At 40.7% G+C, this 26,173-nt stretch overlaps 1 protein-coding gene across 2 annotated transcripts in view; it reads left to right on the top strand.

Annotated features, from left to right (window-relative positions):
- Positions 1–24,653, top strand: part of phf24 (PHD finger protein 24) — a 39,250-nt gene extending 14,597 nt beyond the window's left edge. Inside the window, exons 2-9 of one of the 2 annotated variants that reach the window (XM_044012372.1) lie at positions 2,673–3,100; positions 5,576–5,761; positions 12,382–12,460; positions 14,411–14,613; positions 15,341–15,507; positions 18,635–18,667; positions 19,842–19,919; positions 21,981–24,653. In XM_044012372.1, coding sequence (XP_043868307.1) covers positions 2,675–3,100; positions 5,576–5,761; positions 12,382–12,460; positions 14,411–14,613; positions 15,341–15,507; positions 18,635–18,667; positions 19,842–19,919; positions 21,981–22,077 — 1,269 coding nt within the window. In that variant the 5' untranslated portion in view covers positions 2,673–2,674 and the 3' untranslated portion in view covers positions 22,078–24,653. The remainder of the gene's footprint in view (positions 1–2,672; positions 3,101–5,575; positions 5,762–12,381; positions 12,461–14,410; positions 14,614–15,340; positions 15,508–18,634; positions 18,668–19,841; positions 19,920–21,980) is intronic. The other variant, XM_044012373.1, reaches the window with a different exon arrangement.
- The last annotated feature ends 1,520 nt before the right edge of the window (positions 24,654–26,173 follow it).

Below are 26,173 nucleotides of genomic sequence, written 5' to 3'. Positions count from 1 at the left end.
CGCACCGGAGCAATAGGTGATGTGTTTGTTGTTTTCACTCATGACAGATTTCCAGCGGGTAGCAACAACAGAAGGCACGAGCACTATTTTAAAGACAGCACAGCCGCTCTGTGTCAGTCACACAGTTACAGCTCGCCTGTCGTTTGTCAAGCACAGTATACATAAGTGGTTTTACATCACAGCACACAGGAGTTGTTGATCCACTGCTGCTTCCGTCGGGAAGTTAAAAAGGTCTTACTCTGTGACACACTGCCGTGGGCACGAGGCAGCAGTAGGCCTGCAGCTCCTCCTGTGTCCTCAGAGAGCTGACGTTGTACATTTTCTTAACGGACTTTGGTGTGGGAGAGTGAGCGGTTCACAAAAACAGTGAGAGAATGCATCGCCGGCCACAGCTCAGTATTCTTTAAAGGGACTGACGTAAAAGACGGAATGTAGTAACCGCCGTGTTACTGTCAGAGATTTAAACCCACCACAGGACAGGACAGGCTAACCTCTGATATTGGGAATGTTGTAAAACTGCTTTTTATTCTCACAAATCCTGGCGTGCACCTGTTCAACCGAGCGTGACAGAGGTTTTCGTGTGAGTAATAAAACGTGTTTTTCTGTGAACTAGCCCTAGAGAATGAGTAGAAGTAGATTATTATTTCAGGTTATTTGCAGGTCATTGGAGCTTTATTTATTTATTTATTTCAATGAGTTATAGGAAACCTCTTATCCATAAAGACGTATGTTTTCCAGGTTCTTACAAATGGCTGACAAGCAGTTATGTATGAACAGATTTCTGCATCGTTGTGTACGGTAACATGATAAGAGAGAGGAACGTGAGGCTTTGTTTTCTCGCTGTGTTAAAAGTCCATACTCGTATGAAGTGTGAGGTGAGCTTTGGGACTTGTTTCCCGTGTTCACGCTTCATTTTTCACATTTTCATTTTGTTTCACACGTCGTATAATAAGAAATACTATCATTCCGGCGAGTCGCAGGAGTGTGGGGCTGGGAGCAGATGGGCCGGGTTTACCAGCAGCGAGGAGCTGAGTTTGGGGACGTTGGCGCGGACGAGTGGAAAAGATGTGGGAGATTTGGACAGACGGAGCTTTTCACAGTCACTATGTGATGAGCGGGGAGAGTAAATATTATCAGAGATTGATGATCCCGTCACTGTGACTGCAGATGGTTTTCACTGTGGCCTTTTTGTGAAAATGTGATAGCACCAGAGAGCTCTTCAGTTATCACTGTAGACATCAATAATTGTCTGTGTCTGATTGTAAATTCATGTCACAATCACACCTCACAGGAGGGTTCAGGCGTTAAAAACCCTCCACATTCAGGGTTTGGCACGCGAAAGTTAAATCCCTAAAAAAATATTGGAACAAACAAGTTCATAAACACTCAAGAAAGTCAGCTGTCAAGACAATCAGGCAGAGAGGAAAAGGTGGAGTGGAGAATAAACTCCAAGGTGATAATGAGAACCAGGTGGAAACAATCAGAGAAGCAATCACTGTGGAGGTGTAGTGGAACACAGGTGAGAAAGTGATTAGACAAACAAGAAAGTCGACAACTTAGACGAGATAAGCTCATGTCACGCCACTCAATCTGCACCGCAAACCTGATTTGTTCTCATTTGAGACTTTGTCTCCTGCAAGTTGTGGTTTCCACAAGAGAGAAAGTGAAAGAAGAAACCCCAACATTTAACCCTTTACAGGGCACTCACTGTGAATACTTGGGAATGAAAAATGTCAACCCTGTTGTGTTATTGGAGGATATAACCAAAGACCCAATGTATAGATAAGTAGTATAAAGTATATACAAGAAAAATACAAACAACGTGAAAGGAACATTATTTTTAGTACATTATAGGTTTCCCTCAAGTTACCATCATTAGTTTTTGAGATATTACCGTAGATGCAGGAGAAGACCGAGCCTGTATAGCTGGATCTCTGCTGAGTGAAATCCACGTGTTTCTAAGATCTCTTGGTAACACACGGTAGCACGGTTTCGGACGTCTGCGGAGGTTACCAAATACAGTTCTTTGTCCAGTAAAGGGTTGACCCTAATGTGTAAGAATAGTTGCTAAATGTAGTCTGTTTCTGAATCGGGTAGTGACGGCCCAACTACAAAAAATAGAACAGGAAGGAGCATCAATCCATGCAAGAACCCAAAAAAAACCCCACAAAAAATAAATGACTCAAGAGGACAAAGTCAAAATTAATTAGAGAACCACCACTGGAGTGTTTGAGTGCTTTCTCTACTTTATCTTTTAAGTGAACAGTCGAGCACAGTGTCAACATGACTTACCCATCATAGGACATTAAAACAATGGTTCTTAGGTCTGGAAATGCTGGAACACTGCAAGTGGTTGTATGAAGCAGAGTCTCTTGAGAGTCTTTCCATGTGGTCTGAATGAAGTGATCGGCATAGAAACGGTCCTTATTCTCTCTTCAAACTGTATTTCTGGCTAACTAAATAGAATTATCAGGGCATAAAGTGGAGTTCAGCAAATATGATTAAAAAGTAAGTTCAGAGACAGATTTCAGGCTCTGGCCCGTAAAAGATAAAACCAGGCTTCAGAGTTTTAGTCTTGGTTGATGACTGTGCTGCTGTAATTAACATTGTAACTGCAGCATACTTATGTAACTGTTCTCCATTTCCCTGTCTGTCTGTCTGTCTGTCTGCAGCCATGGGAGTGCTCATGTCAAAGAAGCAGCAGGTGGAGAAGGTGCAGAAATGCACCGCCGTCGTCTCTGCCTTCCAGGCCGGCATCAAGGACCGCCCTCCTACGACTAAACCGGCAGATGGAGAAGAGGAGGAAAGCGACGGCCCTGCCAGAACCTCAGCAAATCCTGAGGAGAAGAATAAAGACGAGGCAGACAAGGAGGAGACGGAGGGCAACGCAGCGCCGTCGACCTCCCGCCAGGCCTCGCTTCAGACGAGGGACGAGTGCAAGGTCAACCAAGAGGCTTGGTCCAGGTTACGCGACGGGAAGGGAGTGGAGCCCGAAGATCTCGACAAGACCCATCAGCTCACGCCGCCTGCCTTCGTCCGGCCTAAGCGGGAAGCTGACGATGACCAGCCGGTAGAGGTGGAGCTGGAAAAGAAAGAACAGGTGTGTCTCGGAACACCTCACATGCATGAATAACAGAAGTTATCGCAGCAAAATTCATATCGGATTTGATCTAGGACCACTTATTGACCAAATCTGATTCTGAAATCTGAACAAAAGATTGGATTTTTGAGTGAACAAAGCCTCGAAAGATTCTAATCTGGGAGTTTAGTCTCCTCTAAAGAAGCATGGACAGATTTAATTTGTCCTTTGTTCCCACTACTATCAACAAACATGTGCAATCATTTGTGCTGTACGTATAGATTTGCACATTATATTGTCTGTGTAGTTCAGGGGCCACATAACAGCGCAATTTGATGTCAAGTGGGCCGGACCAGTAAAATAATAGCATAATAACATATAAACAAACAACAAGAAATCCAAATGTTTCCCCTTGTTTTATATTCAATTATGTGTTTTAACAAAATATATAATGAATTACCTGATATTTCTTGAGAGAAATAAGTGCAATTTCAACAGTATTAGGCCTAGATTTACTATTTACACATCTGCTTTACAACTTACAGAACACAGTGGATCTACAAAACATTTAGCTACAGGTACCTGGAAATGAAAAATATACTATTTCAGTTGAGATTGGAGCCCCTGGTGGGTACAGTTGACATCCCATGTCTGTAGAGATGAGCCAGAAAGAATATTGATACAATCCTGGTCAAAAATCACTGCATCTAATATTGGAAAAAGAATAAATTTAAATCAGATATGATCTAAAGTTCCTGAATATCACGGGTTGTCATTTGACCAGAACGTGTCGAGTAATGCCGCGATCTTGGGAGCTACAGGATGTGGACTGATTTTAAAAGGCAAAGCAGACGAGTGTAATATTGTACAAAGACAGTAATTATCAGTATTTTGCTGATCAGTACACCGTATTAAAACATATCGTAATTGTTTTAAAATCATATTTAAACCCTCATGTCCAGGGACTAAATGTGAGATCTCCATGGCAACAGCAGTGCTTTATAACTGTGTCTTTATCCAGTTTGGAATTATGATAAAGCAGCAGAGCTCTAAACTGTGTTTTTGAAGGTGGGAGAAGTCTAAAGTTTAAAGTTGTTTTTCTAACACCAGCAGAGATACAGACGTGTGGTTGTTGTGGTGGTGCTGGTGGTTGTTATGTGAGTGAGGGCTCTTCACAGTGAGCACTCTGTGGGCAGGCTGCTTTGACCAGCTCCAGAGAGGTGACCCTGTCCAGGGGCGACGCTGACTAACAGGATGGGGTTCACCGACACTGTCGGGTTCTCTGTTTTTGCAAAGAGGAAGCATTGCCCCGGCAACTCACTTTACTGCCGACGCTGCGCTTTAACAAGAGCTTCAGAGATAAATGCAACTGCTGAGGTCACACGCTCGGTGTTGTGTCGAGTAAAAGAACTCTTTTTGGAGGTAGAAAAACACGTGGTTAGCTCCTCTTACCTGACGTGTAACAGAAACAGCCGACATAGAAAGTAGTAGAAAGTTTAACAAACCAAAAACACTAAACCTGGGCTGTCTATGGTAACGTTTACTAATCACGTTTGACTGTCTGGAATTATCGTTACGAATAATCAAAACTACAGTTCCAGACATCTGCAATTCAGTTTTTGCTAGCTGAAACAATGACTTGATTAATCAATTATTAATCGATTATTAAATTAATTGACAACTAATTTGATAATGGATTCATCGGTTTGTAGCTTTTTTCATGATTAAAACAAGATTTCCGATTGTTTAAGCTTCTTAAATGTGAGCATTTTCTTCATTTCTTTGCTCTGGATAACAATAAATCATTATAAAATCATTCAAAGTTCATCATTTTGGTTTGTGGACAAAACAAGACTTTTGAGAACATCATCATTTCCTGGTTTGACGAACACTGATCAACATTTTTTAAGGTTTTCTGATATTTTATGGACCAAGTGATTAATCGAGAAAACAATCGACAGATTAATCGATTATGAAAGAAACTGTGACGTGACTTTTACATTCATGGATATGAGGCTTGTCATTATATATATCTACTATTCAGTTTCAGATATCTACAACTTTAATTTGACAAGCCATAGATATCTTCAATTATCCTCAATTGAATACATCTTGATTTAAGCTTCAGATTGTCCGAATGATGTTGTACATGGAACTTGAATTGTGACAAGTGACAATGCGGTCGTGGATATCCGCGTTATCTCTGATTCCAGTTTCAGATACAGTATCTACGACGCCATTATGACTTATATGGAACTGAATTCAACACAATGGACAATGTAGGTATCTTTAATTCAAGGATAATTAAAGATATCTTGAACTTGAACGATGACCAGTCACAATGACATTGTAGATGATCAACTACAAGTCAGTTGCGGAATTTTGCGATGACACACAAAATGATGACTCTTATACGTGCAGGAGTTAAAAGTATGACTTTTTAAGACTCTGGAATCTCCTACTAACATAATCTGATTAAATACCCACTGTTATTAGCCACCACGAGACGAGATGTGTGACGTATGTGAGGTGTGGACGGCCGACGACCTGTTCCCCTGCAGGATCTGCACGCGCGTCTTTCACGACGGCTGCCTGAGGGAGTTGGGCTACCTGCGCGCCGAGGCCCTGCAGGAGATGAGAGACACGGCCCACACGGTTCCAGGCTGGAGCTGCTACTATTGTGTAAGTCCCCATCACACAATCACACACACCAGACAACAGACACACACTTGCTGCAAATGCAAATGCATGGAGGCAAGCCAAAGAGAAAAAATGGATGTTTCAGTGCCAACATTTGATTATTCAAATATTCTGCAGCCTCTGATTTCTTGGCTTGACTGGTTTCTGTCTCTAATTCTTCCTGTTTCTCTGTATTTACATTGCGAGGCGTCACAGCTGTGAGTATTTGATGCTGGATACACAGTACTAACGCCAAGACAAAGGATTTAGGGCCAGATTTGTTGTTCTTTCTCGTGTGCAACAACGTGAGGTTTGTTTTTACTTGTTTTAATCTTCAAATCCAACTTGTGGTGATAGTGGTGGAGAAGTTCAGGTGTCGGTCATTTAGTGCCGATTATCAGCTCCAGGTGAGTGGATTGTCATCGCAGCAGACTAATTAAAATTGTGAATCATTCTGACTTTTGACCTACCCTTACTAGTTACATCCAGCATGACACGATTAACCTAATTAAGAACCAGAAAATAAAACACTTCAGTTGGTGTCATTTTGACAGGATAAAAAAAAGAAACGCCTGGCAATAACTGACAGTGAAGAAGATCTTAAACCTTCCCACTTCACCACTTCAGGATGGATTATCTGTCAGACTGTTTGAAGACTTGAGGACGATCCTGTCAGTTTCGGAAAGTCAGTCCCAGCTGTTATACGTAAGAGTTTGATGTCACATTATCAAAAAAGATAGATGGTTTATAGATAAGGTGTGTTGTAGCAGGACAACTCTCAATCCTTGAGAACCAGGATTAGGAAACACTGTCCTAAAACGTGCTCCTGGACGTTGACCAATTGGATAACAGAGTGCTCTGATGCAGCGTAACATACAGACATAACTAGGCGATGCTGCCGTTATGTGGAACAGTGACCCCAAAAAACCTTCTGTTGAGCTTTGGACAACAGTAACCTGCCTCTTTGACGTCTCCTCACGACAAAGTTAAAAAACAAAAATACTGGCGAGGAATAGTGCAGGCACTTGAGCAACCTGGTGAATAACAATTGAATAACTCCTTGCCCTGCCTCCCCGATGACCTCTGAACTCACACACTATCGTCTTACTTGCAAGTTCCCCCAAACAATACACGTCAACAACACTGTGCCACGGCATTAACCCTATCCCTCCATTTTGTTTACTTTAGCTAGAAAGCGCGTTACGAGACATTTCCCAGATTAACCAAATCCAAGAAAACTAGGCTAACTGGTTCCCAGTCTCTCATACATACCATCAACTAGTTAGACTAGTCCACTTTCACTCCGAGATGTTGAAGACATACCAACCTGTCCTCCAACTGAAACGTAACTATGGGTCACTTTGGGCTCTGGTTTTGAAAACGTATTTCTCCGTTTTCCGGTGCGGTATTTTCCAACTCTAATATGCACATGTGTTACTGAGGTTAGGGCCACACTCTGGTACTCCATAATTCCTGCATACGACCTATATGTACGTTTCATTGGAGGACAGTCTCAGACGTACCGACATGTCTCCACTTTGCAACACCATTGTTAACGATACCGCTAACAATGATGTTTGTTTGTTTGTTTGTTTTTTTCTGCTTACGTGATGACGTGTAATGCATTTGAAGGGATGTCCCATTTCGTTGAAGTAGATTTGAACACTACAATAGAAATGGGACTGGGCCTTGCAGTGAGACAGTCGTGTGAGTCCTGTGAATTACTGGATTGTGGACCATGATTGTTGTGTCAAAGATCATATTTGCTACATTACCTATTATAATTCTTCACTTTTCAGCTTGAGCTCAACTGTATTGTGTAATGTTCTGAGTTTAAAAAAAACGAAAAGCTAACAAATGCCCAGCGCCTCATCAGGAATTCAAGGCCAAAGCCAAAACGGATGACTCCGCTGATCATTGCCCTGCGAGAGGCATAATGCAATCTGTTTTAATTCTTTCACAAACAGCTTAGGAGTGCTTTCTTCTGGAGGACCCTTCAGAGCAGGGGGAGCGGCGCCGCTTTCTCTCGCCCTGAGAAGCACAAGCACTTGCCAAAGTTGTGGCGAGAAAGAGATGTTTTTCACACAGTCTGTGAAAGAGAGGACACTGAAAGGTCTTCTTTCTTCGTCTGGCTCCTTCACTGTGAGAGAGAGAGAGAGAGGAACGTGGGAGGACACAATTCAGCGAGAGAGGGGAATGTTTTATTCAAATTGTGAATCCAAGGTCTTGACAGCTACAGACAACAGCTGTTTACTTTAGTGACTGACAGTCAGGTGGTACGATCCTACTATTTGTCTGTAATATCTCAGACTCACTTTTACATATGCTGCCGGCAGAAGGACTGAGTTTCCCTTGAAAGTGGATAAACGAGTCAACCTTGTGTGGCTCAGTGGCAGCCAATCAGAGGCAGGAATGACTTTGAATGTCTATGTTCTAGCTGAAGGCAGATTTAGAGGACTGTCCATCCACACTGTGAACCCTCTTATATTAGCAAGTGAACCTGGGTGAAGCTGCTAAAACAAAGGCAATTAACACCGTTCACATTGTAAGTAGTTGTTTTTTATTTGTCTTTTTTCATCATTGCAACAACTATGTGTGAATTCTGTCACCAAAGCGCCACAAACAAAACAATTCAGAGGAAAAACAAAAGACCAATAACCTCAGTGTTGGCTAACAGCTAAGCTAATGGCTAAAAAGAAAACCTCTTTTGTTGTACGTGTGTGCTAAAGTGCAGCTACTTCCTGTTACTGCTGTTGCTTTGGTTGCCACCCGAAATTAAATGTGAATAGATAACTTTACCCTAACCGCTATCATGTACTTGTACAAGAATATTTTATTTGAAATCTCAGAAACTGCCGAAAGTAGCCGCACCTAGCATGCGTAGAACAAATATTTTGGAAATCACCGAAAAACGTCACCTGGGCCTCGCTTTCCCACTAATGCTATCAAAAACCTGTTTTATTAAACGCAGGAAGCTAATATTTGGGTTCACTAACAAACATTTGCTTCTGCTGTGAGATAAAAGTGGCTGAGCTACAAGATAATGCTTCATGACAGCCCCGATGATTATGGCATCATCGTCTGTCATCATCGGATTCAGTGTGAGCACATAAATATTGACTCCTGCGGAACATTTATTTATGTCTTTGACTTCCGCTGTGGCACTGAAGCCTCATGTGAGGTTATTTAAAAGCTGTGTGAGCATTCAACCGAAGCTGTCATTTTCTTATGAAGCGTGGGCTTAAATAACTGAACTGTGTAACCCATCGGATTAAATTAGACTATGCTGCTATTATTATCATGATACTTTATTCCCCAGGGGCCTTTACTGTCTTATTTTTCCGATGCTGTCACAATGTGACAGGAGTATTAGGGCCAAACAGAAGATAATAAAGTTTAAATATTATGAGAATGAAGTTGTAATATTATGAGAATAAATTCATGATATTAAAAAGTCATAATATTATGAGAAAAAAGTCGTAAAATTATGTGACAAAAGTCATATTATGTGAAAAAGTCATAATAAAGTCACATTACGAGAAAAAGGTCATAATATTATGAGAATAAAGTCGTAATATTATGAGAATTTAGTCGTAATGATAAAAAAAGTTGTAATATTATGATAAAAAATATCCCTAAAAAATATCCATATTACGATAACCCTAACCCTCGTCATGACAAAAAAAGTCAGAATAAAAAGGTAATAATATGAGAAAATAGCCTAACCCTAACCCTTGACTTCAGCCATTTCCTCCTCCACAAAAGAGATGATTTCCGCCAAGTCTGTGTGATTGTTTCTTTGAGGTATTTCTTTATCAAGATGTAACTTCACAAAATACTCTGCGTTCCTCATCTTGACATGGGTTGCAGCTAATCATCTGAGATTCTGCTTGAGTAATAATAATTATGACTTCAATCTCTTGATTCTGGAAAGGTTAAAAAAAAAGGTTTTCAGTTCGGCCCTAATATTCCATTGTACTGCAGAAATGTTTAAATCTAAACATTAAATATTCATAGCAGATGGCCTAATTCCATTGTTTTACACACAGTGTTACTATGGGTGGAACCAGCATATGCAGAGAAATGAGAGTCACTTTGCTGATGACAGCACAATCTTTTGTGTTCCCCACGTTCTTGCTCTTTGAATGGCAGCTGGATAAATAGACGTAGCCGTATTCATTTTTGTTTTATTATGTTCTCGTTAAGACGTGGCAAAGTGAGAGCGGCAGTAAGTATGTAAATGAAGAAAGAGAGAGAGGGAAAGATGTGACAGATTATGCGTTAGCGCTCTTTAATTTTTCAACCTCCCACACAGCTCAGGGCGAATTCCATTTTTGTGATTAGTGGCACACACGTGCGTAATCTCGATTCGTCGTTTGAAAAATGCCCAGGAGACAGACGTGACATTTAATTTTCACCAAATTCCACTAGAACAAAAACCAGCAGATGAAAATGATCTGCTCTATTTTAAGCATGAAACTGTGTCGCTGCTGTTTAACAGAGCGATAAACAAATGAGGGCAAAGGTTTATCATCCGACACGCTGCTTTAAAGAAAAAGAAAGAATTGACATTTCGTACAGCAGCAGCAGCTAAATGTGATTGGCTCCATTTTAAGTACAAGTACAGTGAAACATGCCGAGCAGTAGCGGTGAGGATCATTCCGTACAGTTGTTTTCATGATACATCGCGACAGCAGGACACATTTTAACAAGGGGATAAACAACAGAGCTACAGATATTTGTCGTCGCTCAATAAGACATCACAGCAGTTGTTGAATTTGTGGAACTGAGGAGGATTTTATTTCCAGAGAAATTAGATAAACATAGGAGTCATATAAATTTTATTTCACTAAACTGCATTGCTTGAAGTGGGCCGGTACTGTCCAGTGTGCAGTACCAGTAGTAGTAGTTTTTCACCATTCAAGGCTCATGCTCCCACCCTGCCCCAGTCAACCACGGTGTGCCACAAGGTTCTGTCCTTGGCCCTCTCCTCTTTTCCATAAACATGCTCCCGCTTGGACAGATTATTCGCCACCATGGTCAAAACTTCCACTGCTATGTTGACGATACCCAACTCTACCACAGCACATCTCCATCCACTCAGCTCCGTCCACAATCACTTCACCACTTATCAACTGTTATAACCTGCTCCAACTAAACAGCCGGAAGACAAGTCTCTCCTCAACAAGGTGGGAGATCTGATCCTCTCTGTCGATGACATCACCACTTCACTGTCCACCGAGGTTCGCAACCTGGGTGTCATTCTGGACTCAACGCTATCATTTGACACACACATTAAATCTGCCACAAAATCTGCATTTTTTCTCCCGACTCCGGCCATTAAATCACCGACACTTGGTCCTGTTTTTGCCACCTGATTTTTTGTTTGTTTGTTAGTGTTTGTGTTTTTGATCTGTTTTTTTTCAGTTTTTCTACTGTACAGCGAACTTGGGTTCCGTGAAAGGCGCTTTATAAATCTAAGTTATTATTATAATTATTATTAGTACTTCCCTTTTAGGTTGTCTGTCCAATTCACTGTTATTGGCAGGAATAATCTTTCTCAAGGTGCCCAACATGACCTCCACTCATTCTAGAAAAAGAAGAATAGCAGCATCGTAACAGGACACCAAATACAATGGACTGTGTGTTTGAAGTTAAGGATAATCTCAATATATAAATTGGCAAAAACGTGAAACAGAAGTCCACTTTTTAGGACTAAATGTGTTATGAACGTCATTAACATCCTCGGGCATCGTTTGTTCAATGAAGATTTTCATAATTCAGTAATACTATAATAATACTAGTAATCTAGCCTGGGAAAAGCTCCAGAAAGAAACATCTATATTGATTTTGGGTAACCAAAAACCACAGATATTTTTGTTTTTCAAGTCCTACAATAAAAAGAAAATCAGGAAATGTGTGAAATAGAAATGCAGTAAAAACTCTGTTGATCTGATGTTAGGTTGTGTAATTGCTGAGTGTGAGGGTGTTATTATAATATTATTATTATTATTATTATTTATCTGGTAAGCATAAGTGGTTGTGGATTTCATTGTGTGACATTTACAAAGTGCTGACAGATCAGCAGCGATTAAGGGCGCGAGGTAAACAAATTGGAATGGACTCACCTCAATAATCCCGGAGAGACCGTTAAAATCGCATCGCTCCGCTAATCTGATGAATAGAATACAAACACAAAATGGTTTATATCCTTGCCTGTGGATTTGCTCCAATGAGGACAGATATGTTTACATGTGAATGTACAATATGTTTTTTCCTCTTCCTTTAACTTCAACTTAATTGCATTGTCAAGGAGGAAAAACGAGAAAAAGATTTCTTTTACATTTTGCTCGGAATCAAATTTTCTTTGCTTGTCTTTCTCTGACTAATGATCTGATGATAATGAGACTCTGAGACAGAGCAGAGGAGCACGTCGCGATAATTACCATAGGAAATGCAACAGTTAATGGATTTCGATGCTTTCGAATGCCTGTGGCTAATTGCAGGAGGTCGTACGGGAAGAAGTTCTCATAATCAGAGCGCACTGTCTTATTAAACATCAAGTGACGCACCACCTGACGATAATTGCCCTCCCTGCCCTCGTCTCACCCCTTTGTCTGCAGGATAATCTGAATCTACTGTTAACAGAGGAGGAGATGTACAGCCTGATGGAGACCTTCAAACAGTGCAAGATCATCCCCGGTGAGACCATACCTACCTTAAATTAAGGTTTTCGTGATTCCCTTCAAGTATCCGTTTCCTACTTTACATCACAGTTCAGTAACATGTAATAATCTTGTAATCTGGACGCATCCATGAAACGTTACAGAAGGGAAATCTCATTTTAAAAACCCAGTCGTTTGATGGAATGAATGTTTCTTGGGCTGCTGTATACAAACAAACGCTCCCTCAGTCAGGTCTGATAGTATTGCCTGACGCAGCAAACAAATAACATAATAATTACATGAACAACAACAAAAATCGAGAAAGATTTACGCACTGCAGCTTCAACGAGAGTTAAAGCCAAGTGAGATCAATTCTCGTGTTTAACAAGATTGTAAAAACACAGGTGGTCAAAACCGCAGGAGCAGCTGATTAAAGGGACACGGCCACAGAGATACAACAATAAAAACTAATGACTACGAATAAAAAAACACAACAGAATCAATGACAACACATAAAAACGTATTGGAGTGGCGTAGACTAAATAAATAATACACCTGTACACAACCACGGACAAGGTCGCAGGGACCCATTGACCTGCATGTTTCAGATGTGCAGGTCAAGATAACTTAAAATAATAAGGAAACTTCTAAAGCACGGAGGGCATTTTGTCCCCAGGATCAGGATCAGGATCAGGATCAGGAACTCTGCTTTCATTTGGAGTCATTCCCCCTTTTTGCAGCCATAACAGCTTCCACAGACTTTCCTCAAGATTTTTAAAAATGTTTCTATGAGAATTTGTTCTCAAACTGTGGTATGTGTACAAGCTAGTGGTACACAGGTTTCCTCTGGTGGTACCTGGGGGAAAATATCAGTTTTTGGACCAGAATGCATAGAAAATGAAAGAAATAACAACAAGAAAACATAATTGCAGTCACCTTGTCTCTTGCTCTATATTATTCTAATTTCACTATACCAGTGAGGCTAATATAACAGAAACACTACTCTTATTACTAATGCGAATTAATACTGGCTATCATGCGGGAATCAACGTAATTGTAGGAGCTAAAACCTTACCTTAATTTATAGTTCTGATTTTTAAAGCATTTTTAGACAATGAGGGTGAGTTTGGCTGCGTAATTGTCACTGTACACTATTAATATCCGTCATATATCTTCGTGTTTTTGTATCATAACATTCATTTTCATCTGCTACAGTTTGTCAGTGATCATTTTCTTTCATAAATTGCATAAACCTAAATGGATTTTAAGATGATTATTTAGTTTTTAAGCATGGTAAGTCACGGTTCGGGGGCCAACTCAGCCTCGTAGCTGCATTTTCGTTTAGGCTTAAACTTTACAGTCATAAAGTTACAGCAAATCCTTAATTTCGGAGGGAAACTGCTGGGGGACAACTCTCCGCAATAGAACTTACATAATATTGCCTTTACATAAACATATAATACATGAAGATGTTACTATTCAAGTCCAGGAGTGAATGTAATTGTGTTAGTAATGAAGTTTTGGCCCTCTCTTGTTTAATTTAATCAGGACCATAAAAAGTTATAATAAACAACAAAAACATTTTTGTGAAGCCGAATTGTCTTTCTCTTGTTTCCTCCCTCTCATTCTGTCACCTCTGTTGCCAACATGGCCGGATTAATCTGCGAGGAGGCTTCAGGCCAGGAAACTTTGATTACCTCACAGCAACATTTCACACCTGCCGTCTCCGCGTGCTCGGTGAAGCCAGTGAACTTTCAAGACCTGCTTTCAGCAGCAGAAGAAATGAAATAAAATCCTTGGTGAACTCTGGGTAGAAATACAACCACCTTGCTATTGGATTTCTCTGTCGAAGTTATTACCTGCCTATTACCCAGTCTGATATTTGTCAGTGGCTTACCTTTGCAGGAAACCAGTCCCATAAATCTGGACGACTGGCCGGTGATTAATTCGGTCTTGCTGAGATGAATTGGTTCTCTGTTTTTTGCAGAGTCGTGTCTGGTGTCGGATGAGCTGCTCCAGTACCGCCACTTTGTCTCCAAGCTGCAGTTTGATAAGGACCTGACCGACGAACAGGAGGAGGAAGTCCTGGGCCAGTTTGCGGCGCTGGATCCTGAGAAGAAGGGTCACATCGAGTGGTCGGACTTCCTCTACTTTGAGTCCCTCGCGATGCTGAGGAAGTTCCGCACAGAGGTGAAGTCAAATAGAATGAAAGGAGCTGAAATTATAAGACATATATTGCAAAAAGTCATACTGCAGATTTTTTACTGAACTCCTAGATCAGATTATCGCTAATCCAGTAGATTTCGATGTTGGTTTAACTGAATAAGAAAAGTCATCCATGTTTAAACCTGCGTCCCCTGCCACATAGCTGTTCAAATGTTGACTGCATGTGACTGTGTGTGGTTTAAAGATTGCACAGGAATAAATCAGTGTTTATAGATTACACCAGGTTAGTGAGATTATCTTTAAGCACAGGAATTGACCTTTGACACGCCCATAAATGACAGCAGGGGAGTTATTACTACACCGTAAAATAGGACAGGCAGTTTTGTGAAGTCATTTCTGATCTTTAACAACGTTTAACATGACAGTTCTTTTAGGCATTAAATATTAGTTACAGTTATTCATTGTCTCAGTTAACTCAAGATTCATCTAAAACATTTTTGTTTTAAAGTTTTGAAGTAAAGAGATTATACTTACTTTATAAAACTGTAATGATACTAAAATGTGGCGCTGAGCTCACAAAGTAATTCACAGAAACTTATTTTAAATCCATTAAAATAACAAGTCAAAATTATTTAAATGACTCAAATGAACCTCTCGTGTTGGAACAAATATGTATCATACAGTTGAGTTTATACACGTTTTTACATTGTCGTGATTCTCACACACGTGTTGCTTTTTTATTTTGGAACAGAACTCAATGGTGCGCCTGTTGACCGCCAAGGAGAGAGATAAAGCCCGGTCTGTGTTCCTGGGACTGCATCTGGATAAAGACGGCATGATCACACGGGCAGAATGTCGCCAGGCTCAGCAGTCCTGGTTCCACAACCTGAACAAGGACTCACAGTCCTGCAACGTGAGGTGAGCAGACCGACGACACGAGGGTCCACCAAATCCTGTCCTTTGTCCAAGAGTGGACGATGGAAATGTAAATGGAGATAAAAAGGGAAACAGTCAAACAGGCAGGAGCTCATCAGTAGGCTAACGGTGTCTTATTTAAGAGAAAAGATTTGGCTTCTCAGGGAACAGAGGTTTTTTTTAAAAAGAAAAGACAGACAAGACATCAAGCTGTGTACTTTTCTCAACTTCTCCCTCCTGTTGCCACAGTAACACAAGTTTTGTAAGATTTTGTAAAAGAAATGTCTGTTAGATTCAAATCATGTTACTATTGTCACTGGTTGACAATCCTGTGCCGCACACAGGAAGTGATGTGTTTTATGTAACGCCAGATGAGGCAACAGCATCATTGCGCGAGTAAAGCAAGATGACTGCAACAAGTCAAGTTTGACGGAAAACACAAAGAAGTGAATTCTACTGCTTAAAAACCCGGTTGTTCAGCAGTTAGGACAAACACTCCTTGTCTCCGCCCACCCCTGCAATGCAGCTATCTACAAACAAACAAACAAACACCTCCTCATTCAGGTCTGATAGTTTTGCCCGACACATTCTGTTTTCAGATGAACAGTCACAGCAAACAAATAATATAACCAAACAGGGGGAGGACAAATATAATAATAACATTATTGACAACAACAGAATTTAACAACAAAAGTTACGCACTGCAGCTTTAACGATGGTCCAAAGTGCTTCACCAGAGAAACGAAGCCAAGTGAGATAAATTCAAACAAACGCCGGACAAGCAGCAGTAAAATAAGGGTGATTAAAACCAAAGAAGCAGTTGGTTAACAGGACATTTAAGGCCACGGAGATGCAACGATAAAAATTAATGACTCTGAATAATAAAAAAAAACCCAAAATCAATAAAAACGTAAAGGAACAGCGTACAATAAATATGTGTGCAAATCAGATATTCCAGAAAACTCATTATAAACCAAAGGTTTTGCTCGTCACACTGTACAAAAAAAGATAATAACACGATAACGAACCCAGAGATTTAATTAAATTAATTAAACCTCAGCTATCAGTCAATTTACATTCACCCACTGTATCTTTTCTTATTCTTACTCGGGTTTTGATTGTTTTTTTATCATTTTTTATCCGTTTGTGTGGCATAATATTAAATCTGGAGATAATTCTTGTCTATAATTAAACCCTGATTGAGTTTTTTTTTGCTCGCAGCACGGGACCTGAACAACGCTTCCCATTTTTAACTGATGTGTCCACGCGTGCTTGGACGTAGTTACGGCGGCAATTGTGCATGCGAGACACGAACCTACAGAGTGAAATACGAGTTTAACGACTCCTGTCCTCGTTTGCATTTATTATTTATCGTGTCCTCTCTGGCCAGTGTGCTAAAATTGAAAAAGTGGGGCTGTGACCCCTCAGGGATCGGCTTTGAACTGAAACGTTTACAGAAACATTTTGCAGCACAAACACACTCGGGACAGACCGGAGCCTTTGGGAGACGTGGACGCGGTCTCCAAACGAGACTAATTGCAGCGAGTATGCGGAGACAAACATGGGACGCAACAATGTGTGATGAGCAATAAAACAGTGCTCGGATAAAGTGCTTCTTTTGTTTTTCCCCTCTCAGACCAAATGTATTTGAGTCTCGTCCACAGGAATAATAGCAAACACACTGACTTCATTCACTAATGCCTCCTGCGCTGCCACTCACGTCGTTAGCAGACACTTAGCTTCCCTTTTCCATTTAACGTGTAGCGCAATCATCGTTCCACTCTTGAGACGGATTAAATACGACGCTGTTAGTCTGAGATACGGACCCATTTATGTCAATCATCGTGTACATCCATGGTTCTCAAACTGTGATACGTGTACCACTAGTGGTTCACAAGCTTCCTCCAGTGGTACTCAATCAGAAAGTACTGCTCTACTGTATATACCAGGGTATAGGTGTGTGTTACGGCTCAATAGGAGACCGAACACAAAAGGACGCCACTCATCGCAGCTCATCATTTCAGCCACAAAGTGCACAAAACAACAGGTTTGGAGATCCTGAGAATCCCCCAGAATTAACAAAAGGTGGGTAGAGTCTGGGGAGTCACGTGAGAGTTTTTACCACCAGAAATTCACAGACAACAACACTGGCGTCCACTCATATGTGCCATACTCGTCTATTGTCCGAAAATTGACATCACGTTCTACTGTTTACTTATACTGTTAGAAACCAGACGAGCAGTAGATGCTCATTTTAACAATAGACTTCCATTCCTCAAGTCCTTTATTTTGGAAAGTGAAGTAAGACAGAGGTGGAGGTTTAGCCAACAGGCAGTGACTCTGCTAAGTGCATTTCAACATAATGGAAAAATGAGTTCTACTTCTCAAGAAAAACAAATCACACAAACAAAAAGCCTGACTGAGCCTGTGGCAGAAACCCACAGCCAAGAAGAAGAACAACAACAATGCACACGCTGGTTGTTTTAAAATTATAGCCACTCAATGGTTTGTTTTTTTTAAATACACAAAAGTAGAGCTAGGAAATTAAATTGTATAAAAAGTAGCCATCACAGTATTATGAAGCAGTATATTTTAGTTTATTTAAATATGTAGACACCAGAGTGTTTCTTATGCTTTTTGTATCAATATAATCATGTTTTGATTCCACAAGATGCTGTTTTATATTAATGGAGGATGATTAATCAATAATTGCCAATGTTTTGTTTCTTCAGACTTCAATCATCCAATGCAATAAATGACACCAAATAAGAAACCTTTTTTTGTCATGGGCACAACCCACAAATGCATTTTCCTGACAAATGTTAAATGTTAAATTTAAAAGAGAAATAAACACCGATTTCCTTACTTTTTTTGTTTGGTTTTAGAGTTTATTTTAGAGTAAGGTTTAGTTTAGTTTCCCAAATCTTATTATACTATAAAAAAATCTATTCTAAATAACGTAATAAAAGGGCGAATCTAACAAACGAGTACCTCAGGCTTGTACCTTTCATCACTGGTGTATGTGTGTGTGTGCTTGTTACTGCTTCTAACCTCTTGTGCTGTCATATCAATCTCCTGTGTCGTGCGATTCCATCCCTCTCACCTATCCAACACGCGGCACACCCCACAGACTCATGGGACTCTGCTCTCCTATGAATTGTGGGTGAGTGTGACTCAGCACTGCATGGCTTTGTCTTCATTTCCTCACATTCAACGACACCCTCAAAGCACTCTGCAGTCCTCTAGTGTCTACCCCCCCACGACGGCCTCCTCCTCCTCCTGCTACATTTCACATTTCACTGTAGATTAAGTTCTCGTTCACGGGGAAAGAGCAGCATCTCAACTTAAAAACGCAGTTAGTTTAAACGGCGCACGCATCCGCGAATGAGGATTAGTGTGAGCTCCTCTTATCCTCAGGTCCTGTTAGACTCAGAGTGGCATGTAATTATAAGGGATCAAAAGAAAAGCCTTGTGTTCTCCCTTAAAGGAGCGAGTGTAAATAGAGGAGGAGAGGTTGTGGCTGAAAACACTGAAATACATCCTGCGAATGCGCTTGGAAACGTGTGCTCCCTTTGATCCCTGAATAAGAGTCAGTCACAGGCGGCAGCGACAAGGCGAAAGGCAACGTTTGAAGGAGCCGTCAGTCAGGAGGATAATCTGAGGAGATTCTCTCAAAAATGGAAATAAGTGTTAGCCGTGATTCACAGGTGTGGAACTCAAGCTGCGACATGTGAACTCAACACAGCCTGTCTGATTTAACAGGGATGGAGGCTCAAAGAGAAGTTCAAACAGATGAGATTATATGGGATGAGAAGAGACGGGATTAGATGAGATGGTGTGAGATGGTGAGATGAGACTGAATGAGATTAGATGAGATGATGAAATTAGATTAGATGAGACTGGATGAAATGGAACAGAATAAAATCTGATGTAATGATAAAATCTCATGAGATGGGATGAGATGAACTATGATGAGATTAGAGGAGATGAGATAAAATGAGACATGATAGGATTGAGAGTTGATACAAGTTTAGATAATAAGTAATGAGATGACACAAGATCGTCTCTTCTTAGTCCCATGGTCATTTGCAGGGTAAATCAAACGCAAAATTCATATCTTCAAAGGCAGAAGATGTTATTTACTATTATACTGTTTCAATTTAGCATGTTTTTTTTGTTTGTTTTTAATCTGATGACATGTAAACTTCCTACATACAGCTGTTTTAAGAATATGAACAGAATCACTATGATATTATTTTGTTTGTCACATGTCTGTTGTGACAGATAACACTCACTTGTTTTGTCTGTTTGTTTTAATCGCTGATCGGATGACACAGCATCAGTCAAGTGGGCCCCATATGTGAGAGCAGTCCAGGAAGCTCTGGCAGTGAGAAGAGCAAGACTGGTGACAGCAGGTTAGCCCGCCCTCTAATATGTTTACTGTGTGTGTGTGTGTGTAACTCCTGCCTTCACAGTCAAAACAATCACAAAATATCTAGTTTGATGAAGTCGGGAAGCCGCGTGGGATCATGGGAGATCTTTGTTTTCAATTGAGTTTACCTCTGTGTTTACAGCAAATGCACTCCCAGGTTTGTTCATTACCGTATAATAGCTGAACATTATGGGGGGCAAACCCTTTATGAAAGGTCAGAGCAAGAAAATAAATCATCTGTACAACTAGCTAACCAGCATGTTTGTGTTTTAATGTCAGTATTTGTATATCGTGACTACTCGCCGACGTTTGTTGTACATTCTGCAGCCAAAGATCTCCCAGGACGACAGTTCCCATGGTTCCACACCGACGTCGTCACACTATTGTTTTTAATGTACTATATACACAGTCAGCCCAGCTATTTCTGGGTAACTGTCAGCTAAAGATTCAGAGACGTTCGACAGTCGATACCAAGAGTATTTAGCGACAAGTAATAGAATTTAGAAGAAGTTTTGGATCAAAAGCAGAAGTTTTAATTACTAATGTTTCTTTACAAAGTCCATGCTGGCTTAGAATAGAATAGAATTTGTCTTTATTGTCCACCAAGGTGGAAAATTTTCTTTGGCTTACCAAATGCAGACAACAAAACAACACTGATTACACTAAGAACAAAACACAATGAAATAATTTAAAATAAAAGTAATTTTTTAAATAATAGTTAAAGTTGTCGAGTAAAAAGTCGAGTAGTTCAAGTGAATGTATGTGGTGTTTTAGTATAAGTTGTAAGTGATGCTTCATGCATATAATGACCCAGTTTGACCCTTGCCTTGAACCCAATTTTTAATTTTCACCCTCTCTGACTGATTTTCGTCACCGTGGCCTCGACTTTCCCCAGTGGAGCTGCTTATTTACGGCTCGTGTGACTCCACAGTGGCGTGTGTTCTGTGCCAAGACTGTTAAACAGGCAGCATCACGGGCAGAAACACAAGGATTCTATTTTTTAGAGGAAAAACAATGACCTGTCTCGTTTCAGGTTCTAGCCTGAGCCACGCTGTACGTAACCATCAACAGCACAATGAAAGCTTTTATCATTTGAATATAATTGGACCAATACTTTAGGAAGTGACCACAGGGTGCAACAAGTACAACAAAAGCTACACACGGGAGAGTCATGAGTTGAATATTAGTGAGCCCAGACACTCACGGCTCACTTATAAGTGAGTTTTCAAAGCACCCTTAGCAGGCAAATTACAGCAGCAGGACAGAGGCTGGACACTCGTTAGAATATTTCCAAATTAGTTTTAATTGCATAGTTACTGTGTTATAATGTTGGGTAGTGTATGCTGCATTAAATCATGTCCAAACATGTGCCTAATGAGTGCAAAGAGCAGAGTATGAGAATGTTTGTGTGCAGGAAATGGCTCGTATTATTCTGTTTTACTTACTCCATAAATCCAGAGATTCCCACTGAAGATGGCAGATATTTGGTTTTCCTCACCACATTTACAAAAACAAGAGTAAATGTAAGTTGTTAATAGGGGATTGTAAGTTAGGGGAGTGTTTTGGCACTGTGGGAAACTGAGCTGCCTCGGTGGAAGCTCTTTGATTGCACTTTGGTTTACGGTTACCAAACTAAGTCTTCATGTTCACAACAAGTTTGATTGTTTCCAAGTTACCAAGTTTGTTTTCAGAAAGATCCTGAAATATACTTCCATCAGTGGAAGTAATGGTGATCTGCCATGATGCCACAGTCATGTTTACTTCTACGTAGAACAACAACAGTTGATGAATTCGGACAGAACTTTGGTTCCACTTGTACGAACACACCTAAAGCACCAAGGTTCCCAACAAAACTCAAACCTGAACAGGAACCGTGACGGTGCTCGCCCGGCGATATGAGTGTTTAAATGGGATTTCAAACCGTAAACTACAGTCCCACAAAATCTGCCCTCTATTTCTTCTGTTTTACACTGTGTACCCAACTCCTGACGTTGACATAGATTTAAAATAGACTGTGATTTATTACTCAACTTCTCTTTCACAGGCCAGTGACCTGGGCAGACTTTTTAAGGGAGAGTGCCATCTATATTTTGGCCGCACGTCCCAATAGCTCTGCCATGCACATTCCTCTTCCTCTATAGTCCTGGACCTTCCGCCGCAACCAAGCAGAGCAAGGAGAGAGCGAGAGAGAGAGAGGGGGAGAAGTTGTACTCGACAGTCTACAGATGAGAGGAAGAAGAAGAAGATCGATGTGGTGGCATGACGACACGGTGAAGGAATGAACAGCGTGAAGCAGCGAGAGATCAAGTCATCTCTCTTCCTCTGCGTCAAATCAATCCACGGCACGACACAGTGAAGACACAAGTGACAGCAGCTGTCACCGCCCCCCCCATCCCCCAACCTTCAAACTCTTCAAAAACCTCACAACTTCCAAGTAAAAAAAACACAAATAAGAGTTCAACATAGTATGAGGAGGAGACTAACCCACTCATCTCTCATGCAGTGCATCAGTGAGTCAGCTTATTTCTGCAAATTTGAGTGGAAACATTATCCACACAATCACTCAGTTACACTATTTAATTGGACTAAAGTGTAAGCACTAGCAGGAAATGTGTCCACATCCTCTACACTAGGTGGCGATACACCCCCATTTAGCATATTAGTAGTAGGTGGTGTCCGGTTTAGATGGCGGTTAGTTGTTAGCATGTGGAGCACCATCCCGAGTCTTCCTACTGTTCATGAACTTTAACATTTTTGATTCTTTGAGCTGATAAACTCACCTTTTTTTTTTCTGTGAACCAGCTTCCTCTGTTATTTTAGGGTCACAGCTGGGGGAGGGGCAACTGCGGGGCATGTGCAGAGCGCTCAAGCTAGCTTCAGCCAAACTGAACATATACATGCGCTAAGTAGCTTGACTCCCACGCATTATCTGGGTGTATGAAGTCCTATTTGGACGGGATTTGTTTTACATGCGATGGTGTTGTAAAGTCATTATTATCAGAGCTTCTAAATTTTAGTCCCGTCAAATGTACCATGTCAGTACAATCACATTACAGTGACTTTTAACTGGGAACAATTACCCCGGGTAATACTAAATTCCCGTGTTTTTCCCACATTTTAAAGCATGGATCGAGGCCCTATGTGGATGACTGTCTTCACTTGTGATATCAACAACAAGCGTAGCACAAACATGACGAAAGGAGGTGACAGCGGTGTATAAATGGAGCGCCACTCGGTCTCAGGGAAGTCGGGGTGAAGTTGTTTGCGCATAGCCAGTGCCGGGTTGGGGATCACCAGGTTCGCTAACCCCCTTGCCCAACGAAGGGGGTAGTAGTCAGGGCCCTTGTTGGTGCACCGGGTTACTAGGGTGATAGAACATGTGCCTTGTCTGGGGGGGTCACTCTCTGTGGGAGCGCACAGAACTGGTTGTAGCGGTGGTAAAGGGCTCCTGGGAAAGACAGTATACCCCGATTTACTCCTCCCAATTGTGGTAGTTTTACTGAGATGTCTTATCCTGTGCGAATTGGCCATTAATATTACAGATGTCCTGTGGTGAAATTACATTACTCCACCCTCCCCCATGTAAAATTAATCCAGTCCGAATAGGGCTTTCATTTTATCCAACTTAGTACAAATTCATTCTAAAATGGCTAAAATGTTAACGTGTATTTGTAAAGTCTGGTTTCTGGTCGGAGTAACACAATAATCCGTTGTTTTTCTGACATAATGCAAACGTAGTGACTCACACAACACATCTTTTCAGCCAACATGCTACGTAACCGACCTCCTGCTGCAGGTACATTTATCTGACAGGTTGTTACTCTTTCAAGTAGTCGCTCCTCCAGGGCCTCATCGGGTCCTCATAATAACGCCATGCTTCTGTAATGGTTTTGTGTTTTCCACCATCAAAACTGTTAATCACACAGAGGCACACATGCAAATTCATTACTGGTTCTGTCTGACAAATGGATTCTCTCCCGGGAGACGATGAGGCTGCAGCTGCCATGTTCACATCAACATATACCGAACAGGAATGATAGCTATCCGCGTACGTACTATACCACAACTGCTACATACCCATGTGAATCATTATGATGCTTTAAAGAAAAAAGAAATACATATTTATTCCTGTATCCTCTGGTGTATCCTTTGTTTTATTCTCACTCTCATCCCAGAATCTACAGTCTATGTTCTCCTTAATGTGAAATAAAAGAGTAGGACGTGAAATCTAAGCCAGTGAATGACTTGTGTATATACTGCCATACGTATTGTACGTTCTGTCCCCGGTGTGCTCTCTGAGCTTCACTACAACGAGATGGAAACATCTGCTCCGGTGCCATTGTTTGCACTGCGGGATATGAGATGTAGTCGGACGACTCTGTGACATAATCCTGAGCGGAAATAGGAAAAGACAATGGCAGATCCAGTGCAGACAGTTGTGTCTTTTGTTCATATGCAGACACACTATTTAAGACTTCGTATTTAAGGCGTAGCGTGTGGATACTACGATGTTTTACAACAATTTCAATGCACACAAGCCTGTCCTTAGAATCACTGGGAAAACAAAATAGAGCCTCATGTAGTGTTTATGCCATGTAACGAAGGTTCTGCGCACCGGGTCTCCGTGTCGTGAATAAAGTACGGTTATGACATGAATGCTGATCTCAGCGATCTGTCAGTGTTGAAATAAATGCATGGCATTTAATGTCCTTCATGAGTCTTTAGTGTTTGTGTGTTTTTGTCACTGTTGTATAGGCAAGAATTTCCCTTGATGGTTACAAAAAGAATTAATTAGATTTTTGTCCATGACAAGAGGGTTCATATAGAGCCAATGTATTCAGTTCAGATAGAGAAAATCTCCTCATGGCAAGGTCTCAGTTATAATAATGTCTTCTTTTTAATCAGTGCAATATACAACTGGCTGAAATAATTCTATTCAATTCTTTATTTGTATAGCGCAAAACATACATTATCTCAAGGCACTGTACAAAGACAACGTAATGGAGAGCAGAGAAACCCAGGAAGAGATCGCTGACAGAATCAGACTCAAAGATGTGAGGCCATCTGCCGAGACAGGTTGCGGTGAAAGGAAAAAATGGGGGACAGAGGAGAGGTGGGGGACAGAAAGGGGGGAGAGAAAGGACAAGAGAGAGGTGAGGTAGAAACAGGAGAAACAGACCAGGAGCAGATATACAACAATACTATCAATGTAACTATATATTTGTAGGTTTTCACAATAAACAAGATAGATTATGAGATGACTAATGACTCATTTTTAGATTTGATTTATTCATTTATGATAAAATATTCAGTCCATCGTCAGTCATAACATAACATAATATAACGTGATATAATACAACAATAACAGTAAGATTAAAGTGCAGAATAATATGAGAAGTGCTATGTGCTGGAAGAAAAGTTGTAAATTAAATTCACTAAAGAGTCCAGACTATTCTTAGTCTTTGTTTCTGGTGTTAAACTCCCCTTTTCTTCTTCTTTATTCGTAAAAGTGGAACTTGCGTTCTACGACTGCTAGTCATTGATGTCATAAGGGAATGAAATAACCCATCATACTGTATGCTCCTGACTTTTAAATCATTTAAAGTCATTTAAAGTCATTTAAATCCAAAAAAACACAAGAGCATTAGTTGAGTTGAAGGAGTGGATTAACCTGTGAGTGTATTGGGTTTTTTTTACATTATCCACAAATGCCTGCCAGGCATCCAAATCCTCTGAGGATAAAACAAATAATATTGTATTTTTATTTATAATATTGGCACAAACATTAAAGACTGCAACTTGAGTCCTTTTATCTCATAAGTCACATACTGCAGTTATTGTGTTAAAAAGTCTGTTTTAACAGGATGTGTATGTTATACATTAAATTCAGTGGAGTTAATTTAAGCCGCTGGAAGAAATTGGTGTGAAATTAAAGTGTCAAATCAGCCACATTTGTTCAACATACACTGTTGTGCTCCTATAGAAATGTGACAGGCGTAACACGACGACCGCTCATTGTTCCAAGTTCAAATTCACCCACTTATCAGCCTTCTGCTGTGTAAATACTCCTCCGTCATTTATGCAAACCTGAAAACCTCAACCTGCTCAGTCTCAAATATATATACTGCATGAATGTCAAGAGGGTCGTACAAGAGGGAGCGTCACAAGTGGCAATCGTGAAGAAGACGAAGAGATGAGTGTCGGCTCGAGTTTACGTCAAGAGGACAGTCCCTGGTG

The sequence above is a fragment of the Solea senegalensis genome, linkage group LG21 (genome assembly GCF_019176455.1).
Source record: "Solea senegalensis isolate Sse05_10M linkage group LG21, IFAPA_SoseM_1, whole genome shotgun sequence".
Lineage (NCBI taxonomy): Eukaryota > Metazoa > Chordata > Actinopteri > Pleuronectiformes > Soleidae > Solea > Solea senegalensis.
The sequence above is the reverse complement of the archived record's forward strand: the minus strand, read 5'-3'. Positions and strand labels throughout refer to the sequence as shown.